Source organism: Electrophorus electricus, chromosome 20 (assembly GCF_041902795.1).
Source record: "Electrophorus electricus isolate QZ-2024a chromosome 20, ASM4190279v1, whole genome shotgun sequence".
In the NCBI taxonomy this organism is placed as follows: Eukaryota; Metazoa; Chordata; class Actinopteri; order Gymnotiformes; family Gymnotidae; genus Electrophorus; species Electrophorus electricus.
Genome location: NC_137516.1, coordinates 15,775,001 through 15,787,500, shown reverse-complemented (window position 1 = coordinate 15,787,500; position 12,500 = coordinate 15,775,001). Strand labels below are relative to the sequence as shown.

Genomic DNA, 12,500 nt, shown 5'->3' with positions numbered 1-12,500 from the left:
CAAAACAAACAAATAAAAAAAGCTTTTCCGCGCAAGACGAGGGCCGTCGGCGACGCCGCTCACCGTCGGGACACGCCTCAGCCTGCGCCCGGCTTTTCTGACGGCCTCGTTTATGCGCCGTTACTCATCTTCCGAGAACGGCATGTTGTAATCCACGTGTCCTCCAAATCAGGCGAACAGCTTGAGCACACAGAACTCTAGTCACACTTGGCAATTACTTCCCCAATCAACCAGAAAATAGAGCAGATTCGTGTGCAGGCAGTGTGTGTTTTAGGTGATGCCATTTAAATAGATGCTATTACCATGTAACTTAAGCACGATTGCTGTGGCTGGGCCCCTAAATGGAACACAAATCCCCTTTGTTTACCGGGTGTGAGCAAAAGGAATGGTATTAATTACAGTACAAAAGAAAGAAGAATAGATTTTTTTTCCCTAAGCAACGCGCTGCGCTCTCTAATCAATACCACACAGCGCGCGGATGAGGCTGGGTTGTCTAGGTTACTGATGGCATCTCGTGTCTCAGCTGCTCTGGCCACTAAAGATAGAGGGGGAAAGCGAGCGAGAGAAGCAGAAAGAAAGGGAGAGAAAGAATGAGTGAGAGAGAGCAAAAGAGCTAGTAGTGCTCACAAAAATGAGACTCAAAAGGAGACAGAGAGAGAGAGAGAGAGACAGATGGAGAGAGAGAGAGCCACGGTACAGTTCAATTTTGAGGGTATTGAAGTGTGTGCATGTGTTTGTATATATGTGTGCTTGTGTGAGTGTGTGTGTGTGTGTGTCTGTGTGTGTGTGTGTACATTCTGTATATGTGTTTTGTGCGTGTAAATATGTGTGCTGTGGTCTATGTGTATGTGTGTGTGTGTGTGTGTGTGTGTGTGTGTGTGTGTGTGTAGGGAGGGGGATTATGGTAAACAGGCAGCTACGCTGTATCTCTGTGTCAGTGTCTAATGGTGCAACTGCAGGATGCTGGGAACAGAGAGACCTGTTGAAAGATATAATACACACAGCTCTACACAACACACCATAACACACAGCTCTACACAACACACCATAACACACAGCTCTACACAACACACCATAACACACAGCTCTACACAACACACCATAACACACAGCTCTACACAATACACCATAACACACAGCTCTACAGAATACACCATAACACACAGCTCTACACAATACACCATAACACACAGCTCTACACAACACACCATAACACACAGCTCTACACAACACACCATAACACACAGCTCTACACAACACACCATAACACACAGCTCTACAGAATACACCATAACACACAGCTCTACAAAATACACAGCTCTACACAACACACCATAACACAGCTCTACACAACACACCATAGCACACAGCTCTATACAACACACCATAACACAGCTCTACACAACACAACATAACACACAGCTCTACACAACACACCATAACATACAGCTCTACACAACACACCATAACACACAGCTCTACACAACACACCATAACATACAGCTCTACACAATACACCATAACACACAGCTCTATACAACACACAGCTCTACACAACACAACACACCATAACATACAGCTCTACACAATACACCATAACACACAGCTCTACACAATACACAGCTCTACACAACACGCCATAACACAGCTCTACACAACACACCATAACACACAGCTCTACACAACACACCATAACACACAGCTCTACACAACACACCATAACACAGCTCTACACAACACACAGCTCTATACAACACACAGCTCTACACAACACACCATAACACACAGCTCTACACAACACACAGCTCTACACAACACACAGCTCTACACAACACACCACAACACACAGCTCTACACAACACACCACAACAAACAGTTCTACACAACACACAGCTCTACACAACACACCATAACACACAGCTCTACATAACACACAGCTCTACACAACACACCACAACACACAGCTCTACACAACACACCACATCACACAGCTCTACACAACACACAGCTCTATACAACACACAGCTCTACACAACACACCATAACACAGTTCTACAAAACACACAGCTCTACACAACAAACCATAACACACAGCTCTACACAACACACAGCTCTACACAACACAACATAACACACAGGTCTACACAACACACCATAACACACAGCTCTACACAACACACAGCTCCACACAACACACCACAACACACAGCTCTACACAACACACCACAATAAACAGTTCTACACAACACACCACAACACACAGCTCTACACAACACACCACATCACACAGCTCTACACAACACACAGCTCTATACAACACACAGCTCTACACAACACACCATAACACAGTTCTACAAAACACACAGCTCTACACAACAAACCATAACACACAGCTCTACACAACACACCACAACACACAGCTCTACACAACACAACATAACACACAGCTCTAGACAACACACCACAACAAACAGTTCTACACAACACACCACAACACACAGCTCTACACAACACAGCATAACACACAGCTCTACATAACACACAGCTCTACACAACACACCACAACACACAGCTCTACACAACACACCACATCACACAGCTCTACACAACACACAGCTCTATACAACACAGCTCTACACAACACACCATAACACAGTTCTACAAAACACACAGCTCTACACAACAAACCATAACACACAGCTCTACACAACACACCACAACACACAGCTCTACACAACACACAGCTCTACACAACACAACACATCACACAGCTCTACACAACACGCCATAACACACAGCTCTACACAACACATCATAACATACAGCTCTACACAACACACAGCTCTATACAACACACAGCTCTACACAACACACCACAACACACAGCTCTACACAACACACCACAACACACAGCTCTACACAACACACCATAACACACAGCTCTACATAACACACAGCTCTACACAACACACCACAACACACAGCTCTACACAACACACCACATCACACAGCTCTACACAACACACAGCTCTATACAACACACAGCTCTACACAACACACCATAACACAGTTCTACAAAACACACAGCTCTACACAACAAACCATAACACACAGCTCTACACAACACACCACAACACACAGCTCTACACAACACACAGCTCTACACAACACACAGCTCTACACAACACACCACAACAAACAGTTCTACACAACACACCACAACACACAGCTCTACACAACACACCACATCACACAGCTCTACATAACACACAGCTCTACACAACACACCACAACACACAGCTCTACACAACACACCACATCACACAGCTCTACACAACACACAGCTCTATACAACACAGCTCTACACAACACACCATAACACAGTTCTACAAAACACACAGCTCTACACAACAAACCATAACACACAGCTCTACACAACACACCACAACACACAGCTCTACACAACACACAGCTCTACACAACACAACACATCACACAGCTCTACACAACACGCCATAACACACAGCTCTACACAACACATCATAACATACAGCTCTACACAACACACAGCTCTATACAACACACAGCTCTACACAACACACCATAACACACAGCTCTAGACAACACACCACAACAAACAGTTCTAAACAACACACCACAACACACAGCTCTACACAACACACCATAACACACAGCTCTACATAACACACAGCTCTACACAACACACCACAACACACAGCTCTACACAACACACCACATCACACAGCTCTACACAACACACAGCTCTATACAACACACAGCTCTACACAACACACCATAACACAGTTCTACAAAACACACAGCTCTACACAACAAACCATAACACACAGCTCTACACAACACACCACAACACACAGCTCTACACAACACACAGCTCTACACAACACACCACAACACACAGCTCTACACAACACACAGCTCTATACAACACACAGCTCTACACAACACACCACAACACAGTTCTACAAAACACACAGCTCTACACAACAAACCATAACACACAGCTCTACACAACACACCACAACACACAGCTCTACACAACACACAGCTCTACACAACACAACATAACACACAGCTCTAGACAACACACCACAACAAACAGCTCTACACAACACACCACATCACACAGCTCTACACAACACACAGCTCTATACAACACACAGCTCTACACAACACACCATAACACAGTTCTACAAAACACACAGCTCTACACAACAAACCATAACACACAGCTCTACACAACACACCACAACACACAGCTCTACATAACACACAGCTCTACACAACACACCACAACACACAGCTCTACACAACACACAGCTCTACACAACACGCCATAACACACAGCTCTACACAACACACCATAACACACAGCTCTACACAACACACAGCTCTACACAACACACCACAACACACAGCTCTACACAACACACAACACACAGCTCTACACAACACACCACAACACACAGCTCTACACAACACACCACATCACACAGCTCTACGCAACACACAGCTCTATACAACACACAGCTCTACACAACACACCATAACACAGTTCTACAAAACACACAGCTCTACACAACAAACCATAACACACAGCTCTACACAACACACCACAACACACAGCTCTACACAACACAACATAACACACAGCTCTACACAACACGCCATAACACAGCTCTACACAACACACCATAACACACAGCTCTACACAACACACAGCTCTATACAACACACAGCTCTACACAACACACCACAACAAACAGTTCTACACAACACACCACAACACACAGCTCTACACAACACACCACATCACACAGCTCTACACAACACACAGCTCTATACAACACACAGCTCTACACAACACACCATAACACAGTTCTACAAAACACACAGCTCTACACAACAAACCCTAACACACAGCTCTACACAACACAACATAACACACAGCTCTACACAACACACCACAACAAACAGTTCTACACAACACACCACAACACAGCTCTACACAACACACCATAACACACAGCTCTACATAACACACAGCTCTACACAACACACAGCTCTACACAACACGCCATAACACACAGCTCTACACAACACACCATAACACAGTTCTACAAAACACACAGCTCTACACAACAAACCATAACACACAGCTCTACACAACACACCACAACACACAGCTCTACACAACACACCACAACACACAGCTCTACACAACACACAGCTCTACACAACACAACATAACACACATCTCTACACAACACGCCATAACACACAGCTCTACACAACACACCATAACACACAGATCTACACAACACACAGCTCTACACAACACACCATAACACACAGCTCTACACAAAACACCATAACACACAGCTCTACATGACACACAACTCTACACAATACACCATAACACACAAATCTACACAATACACAGCTCTACACAACACACAGCTCTACACAACACACCATAACACACAGATTTACACAACACACCATAATACACAGCTCTACACAACACACAGCTCTACACAACACACCACAACACACAGATCTACACAACACACAGCTCTACACCATACACAACACACAGCTCTACACAACACACCACAACACACAGTTCTACACATTACACCATAACACACAGTTCTACACATTACACCATAACACACAGCTCTACACATTATACCATAACACACAGCTCTACACAACACACCATAACACACAGCTCTACACAACACAACACAACACACAGCTCTACACATTATACCATAACACACAGATCTACACAACACACCACAACACACAGTTCTACACAATACACCACAAACCATAACACACAGCTCTATACAACACAACACAACACACAGCTCTACACAACACACCACAACACACAGCTCTACACATTACACCATAACACACAACTCTTCACAACACACCACAACACACAGCTCTACACAACACACCACAACACACAATTCTACACAATACTGGACAGCATATCACAGGATAAATGGTGCAATGTGACCAGTGCTGAATGTTCTTCACATGGCTGCACCAAGCCTATCCCAGTGTTCACAACAGTAACAGTGTTCACAGTAGTAACAGTGTCCATAGTCAGTCGAGGTCTGTCATGAGTCTGTCTGAGATCTTCTTTTTTTTTGTTTGATGTGCCATGTGCACTGATCATTGCCTCTTTGCAGTTCAAACATCGCCCTTTTAGCAAAGCTGTATGCCCAGTTTTGTCCTGCTTCACGTGTCCGGCCGGTGTCCTGTCGTGCTGCTGACACCCTATTAACACCTGACCGCCACTTAAGACCTACGGCAAATACCTGCCGGCTCTGCTCTGACTCACGCTGGGCTGTGTGTTTAGCCCCCAACGCCTCTTCATTTGTCCCCTGCACACAGAGCAGGAAGGACGAGGACGTTTGGGCTGACACCCAGCTAATGAAAGCTACTGGTTCCCAAATGAGACCTAACATGGCGAGAGGCTGCTGCAACGAAATGACAACGGACCGTGCTGGCGGATAAACAGAGCAGCCCGTTCCAGCTGAGACCTGCGCCCTGACCATTCGAGTTAGCCCCGCCGAGGCGGGGGAGCGCAACCCTCTCTCTCTCTCCACGGTCACAAGCGGGCCCCGAGCCTTGGCCGCGCCCGCTTAAGCGCGTTTAAGCGCGTTAAAGCGCTCGGGCGCCATGCCGCTGGCCCACAGCTGGAATGGCGGCGATTAGCCATAATTGTTTTGTTGGTTCTGCGCTATTTTGCCTACCGCTATGCCCCCCAGCCAACTTCCCCTCCCTCCCCAACACATCTAAGGCCGGTTTCCAGAGCGCTGAACGAATCCACGTTTAGGATGCCGTCTAAGGAATTATGCCTGGAGTGTCACTCTAGCAGGAAAGACCCGTTGTCTGGAAACAAACAGCTAGTTCTTAATTAGAAGGCTGAGTATGACATTGAATAAATAAGCGATAAGGCGGTTCTTCTCATCTCAATTGAAAACGAGTAATTACCAGTGGTGTGTGTGTGTGTTTGGAGTGTGTGTTCGGAGTGCGAATCCTTGGAAGCTTCTTATGCCTGTCTTGGTCCGTGTTCCAAAGCCGGAGGGAATCCTGAGAGCCCGGCATAGCTTCCCTGGCTTGTTCTGGATTCTCCCACACATGGTGCCAGAATTCCCCATGCTGTGGGCGGGACAGGACTGCCCGTCCCTGTGCCCTGCTAAGCCCGTAATGGTTTCTTTGTGTCTTTATTTAGCCGTTTCTGTAGCCTGTTCATACATCTGCGGATGTATGTCAGTAACTGTCAGTAACTGTCATCACAGTGCTGTGGGCTCGTCACCTGTGAGGTGTGGCATTGTGGGATTCGCTTTTTCCACTGAAGTTATGAGGTGATAATTAGAATATGGAGACAGAAGCACAGCTAGTCGGCCGCAAATATCCAAAGATTACACTTGGATGTGTATATGACGTTTCTGCTTTTGTTAACTATGTATGCCAATGTATTGTTAAGTATGTGTGCCAATGTGTGTGTGTGTGTGTGTTTTATCACCCATGCTCGAGTCCTCTGTGAGCGTTTTTAGCGTGTCGTTCATGCGTTTCTTCGCGTCTTTGCCGTGGTTCAGGTGTTTTGGTGAGGACACATGTATCTCGATCCCGGACACAAAGGCGGCGGTGATGGTGCTTCCTCCCAGTGAGCCACGCATCACCATCCTGGGAGCAGAGAGGGTCACGGTTCCCGCCGCTGACCTCTGCAGCCCTGCCGGGGTCGCGCTCTTCAGCGAGGTCCACATCATCAGCACCATCAGCAAGAGTGATAGCGCCTTCAGCACAGGTGTGTAGCACGCACACACACACACACACACACACACACACACACGTGAGAATTAAGGGCACAGACAGAGTTAAGTGGGGCAGAGTCCAACGCCCCTCCCCTTCTCCCAGTTCTGTTTCTACTAATAATATTCTAATAATATTGCCACACGTGTACATGTGAATTCGTTCTGTTGAGGAATAAACTACATGCATATTATGTCACTTTGTTTTGCACCATCAGTTCCTGTTAGTCAGATAACGCAAGCTTGCAAAATGAACAGTTTACTGGTTGTATTTCTCATTTCACAAGCTTGTGTTAGTTAGCAGTGCCCTCTTTTGCCAACATATCCGATGCCTTTGCTTTAGTGGTCTCACACATGGTTTTCGGAGGTTAAATGGTTATATGTGGTTAGTTTTAAATTAATTATCAGTACCTCGCGTTCTGTGTGACAGTAGTTTCTAAATATTAGTGGACAATTTCTGCATTGTGAACAGAGAAATTGAAAGAAACCGATGGTTAGCCACTCAATCGTTCGGAAAGATACTGGGTCATTATGGGTAATGTAGTGCTTGTTGTGAATTTGCATGGTGCTAATGTTTGTCAGGTAGGTCTGTTCAACAATCCATGTTAAAACATAAAGCGTTATGGCTTTTGTATTGACCTTTTGCCCCCCATGGTTATAATGGGGGCATGGAAACATTTCGTTGGGGCACATGTCAAACACACACACACACACACACATACGCACACATGCATGGATCAGTATTTGTATTGTGAGCAGAATGTGCCAGTCTGTATGTATTTATGTTTTTGTTATGTAAGGATGTGGTCCATGATTAGCCAATAAGTCACGGTGGCCCGTGTTATTACACCTTTTACGAATGCTGCCCTGTTTCAGCCAAAGTTCCTTTAAAAACCTGCACCTTGTTTTATTGAATGTCTCGCACTCTTCCTCCAGAGACGATAAATCACAAAAAGAAATTTCATACCCAATCAATAGCTGCAGGTGGACAGTGTATTTTGTGTTTGTGGCTGTGTGTGTGTGTATGTGTGTGTGTGTGTGTGTGTGTGTGTGTGTGTATGTACGCGCGTGCAGGCCACAGACCCGGTGTGCTGGAAGTCATGCATAACCTGGACTACTGTGACGTGCTGGTGATCGGAGAGGAGCTGAACCCCGAGCAGGAGGGTGTGGAGATCCATCACAGCTCTCTGCTGGGCAAACATCTTGACGCCACCAACTCCACCTCCGGCATGTCCGTATACGGTAGGGCTCGCACCACCAGCTCTGCCACCTCCACCTCCACCTCCTCTTATTTTTCCTGAACAAAACAAAACAGAATAGCACCACTTACATGTGTATAAGAGTCTCGGCTAATTGCTGTAAACATACACATATAACAAACCTCGCCTAAACACTAATGCTGCAGCTACTGCCAAAATGTGCATCGAAAATGGAATTTTTTGGATAGCACGACCGTTGCCTTTCGACGAGCTTGCTGTTGGCAAACGATTCCCACGCGTCTCTTTGCATGAAATCCCTGTGTGTTTGCGTCCGTGCGGGGCTGGCTGCTCTCAGCCCGCACAGACGAGTACTGGCCAGAACGGACTTCCTGCACATGATTAATGTGAGATGTGATGCTCAGACAAACATTTTTCAGTAATAAGCTGCTGTCAGCATACTATAATCTAACAGGCTACCTTCTTAACTGATTGTAATGCATTTTGCTCTAATACAGTGTTTACAGTCTATAGTGCATTTTGCTCTAAAGTACTCTAGTATAGTTCACTACTGATAAGGTGAAATTTTCAGAGGTTGACCTCACATTCCTACAGTGATAGAATGATAAAGTCCTTCTGCCAGACACTGCGATCAGTGGAAACGTGCAGACTTTTTCTAGAATATACAAGTGGAGCATGGTGTATGAAATTATCATGACGACATTGGTATCAGTAAGTTGTATATAAAAAGAATCCTTAATCTCTTTCAATAAATGGTCGTTAGCTAAGTGTTTGGTTGGGTGCTTATAATGTACGATTTCCTTTAAGTGCTGCGCTGTTGCATCATATTATCTAGTAACACTTCAAGAATGATCTAGTAACACTTCAAAAAAAGATTCGGTCTCATAGTTCAGTGATCATAAATGCATAATAAAATCCTTTCACACCAGAGCTAGCCTCATTATCACTCACAAGTGTTGGTTTTAAAAAAGTCGAGCCTCTCAGAGCCGGCAAGCGCAGACATGTCCAGTAATAGATTTGTTACCTCTCTCCACTCAAGAGCGTTTTGATCACTCCGAGAACAGGTTCAGGTCGCCATGACGTTCCGTGAAGTGGCGTAAAGGACTCATGTGGGATGTAAAGAGACAAAACCCAGTCAACAGCTCGGTCTGGTGTGGTATTATTTCAGCGAGAGACCACTCAGTCTGAGGTTATGACCTAGGTTGTTTGTACCTTGCCGTTCAAAGATGACCCGTGTGTGTGTGTGTGTGTGTGTGTGTTTGTGGTCTCAGGTGTAGACTCAATGGCACATTATGAGCAGACCATCCGGCAGGTGAGGTACCGCAATCGTCATCCGGCCGGCCTGTCGGAGAGAAAATTCCGGCTCACCTGTTCCGAACTCAACGGCCGCTACACCAGCAATGAGTTTAACCTGGAGGTCAGAGCCTGTCCTCGCAGCATAGCTGCTTTTTGCGTCAGTCTCCCCCGTCGTTCCTGTGTTTCCGAGCCCTCCCACCACCTCGTCTCTGTAGCGTCGCCGCAGCTCCGTTGGAGAACAGCGCGCGCAACGTTTGCACATTCTTGCAACATCTTTCCTTAGCAGCTTTCCGACATACCTGTGCTTCCCGTTGCCCTGTCGGGCTCACCTTGTTTTCATCATCTTCGTCCCTTTCAGGTCGGCATAGTGCACAGCTCGGAGGCTGTGGAGCACGCAAACCATGCCGCCGCCCAGGCCCAGTTCATGCGTCCTGTGCATCACCCGCTGGTGGTCCATGCCGTGGACTCTGGCCACATCTCAGGTTAGAGCCCCAGACTCGTAAACGTGCCTGTAGGTTTACCCGAACTCTGCTATAATGGGATGTTTCACGAGGAAAGTGGTTCACTATGTGGGAGTCAGATATGCAAAAAAATATGTTCGTGCTCATTAAATCTGTAATGCTAGGCAGCACTGCACACTGTGATACCCCCCCCCCACACACACACACACACACACACTCACACACACATGGCAAGCTCTTGCAACAATTTATTGTTGATGTTGAATAGCTGCAAGGATTAGACTAAGCCTTCTAACACACACACACACACACACACACACACACAAACACACACACCAGGGACACCAGTGATCTCCCCCAAGGGCACATAGGACACAGATGACTGCAGCGAGGAGAATCCTACTCTCAGAGAGAGAGAGAGAGAGAGAGAGAGAACTGGCAGAATGAGTAATGCTTAGCAGGGAGCGAGTGAGGAACAGCAGGTGGGGCTCTGAGCCCACGCCCTCAGCTGCTGGCTGTAAGCTCCCCGCCTCCTCTCTCTGCTTGAAACGCCTCCATATGTTTGATATGTACGGGAGCCACTGGGAGCCAAAACACCTCCCCCGGTGCAAAAATCTTGCACTGGCACCCTGTCCCGGGCCGTGATGGATGCCGCCTTCCCAGGCATCCCAGCGCCTTCCCCGGCATCTTGTTTGCTAAGTAGGTCACCGCGGCGTGACACGGGCTGTCACGCAGAAAACCCGCGGCAGGCTCGAGAGAGTCCCGTTTGTAACGAATGTCGGTGGTTGTGAGTGATGCCGTCCTGTAACCTCCCGAAGTGGAGCGGGTGTGATGAAGGGGCCTGTCCGTGGCGTCCGAGCGACGACAACACCTCCTACTGACTAATGGTGCGCGGGAAAAGGTTGCGACTTAAAGGATGCCTTAAAACCTCGTAAAAATATGTTCCACCATGATCTTTCTCATTGTAAATGTAACATTTTACTTAATCAACACCGCTGTTACACAGCAACAACTGTTAATTACAGTGTAACAGGGCACTGATATTCACTTGTATGTATTCATATTGTTAACTTTATGTACATAGATATTATATATTATTATGTTATAATGTAATTAATGGGATAGTTATATTGTAGTGGGTAACTAAGAAAGTTATAGCCTTCCATTACTTCCCAATATTACGGCAGATAATAGGAAAATGGAAAAATACTCCCTTTTTGTGTGTGTGCGTACGTGCGTGCGTGGCCATAGGCACGCCCCCAGCAGCCACGGCAGTGATCGTTCTGTGTATCGCTGCCCTGGTGGCCATTGTGGTGTTGGGCATCTACCGCATTCACACCACCCACCAGGAAGGCTTGCGAGAGGACGAAGATGGGGGGAAGGAGCCAGAAATGGACTGGGACGACTCCACCCTCACCATCACTGTCAACCCAATGGAGGCAAGCCACGCTCCTGCTTTACTGACACGGGCTTCCGCAAACAGCGTCCTCTTGGCAGATAGTTGGAGCAATGAGTGATCTCACCTACACATGTCAAAGGAGGCATCAGTTTACAGCCTGACTGCCTCATTACAAACACCTCCCTCACACGCCTCTGATTTAGGTACAAGCTATTAGAGATGGACCATTTGTGAATGGTAACAAGAGTTA

At 46.5% G+C, this 12,500-nt stretch overlaps 1 protein-coding gene across 1 annotated transcript in view; it reads left to right on the top strand.

Moving 5' to 3' along the window:
• The window catches only part of clstn2a (calsyntenin 2a), a 151,534-nt gene that overhangs the window by 138,137 nt on the left and 897 nt on the right, over nt 1-12,500 (top strand). The window contains exons 12-16 of the mRNA XM_035536004.2: nt 7,665-7,873; nt 8,952-9,119; nt 10,366-10,511; nt 10,749-10,872; nt 12,103-12,290. Coding sequence (XP_035391897.1) covers nt 7,665-7,873; nt 8,952-9,119; nt 10,366-10,511; nt 10,749-10,872; nt 12,103-12,290 — 835 coding nt within the window. The remainder of the gene's footprint in view (nt 1-7,664; nt 7,874-8,951; nt 9,120-10,365; nt 10,512-10,748; nt 10,873-12,102; nt 12,291-12,500) is intronic.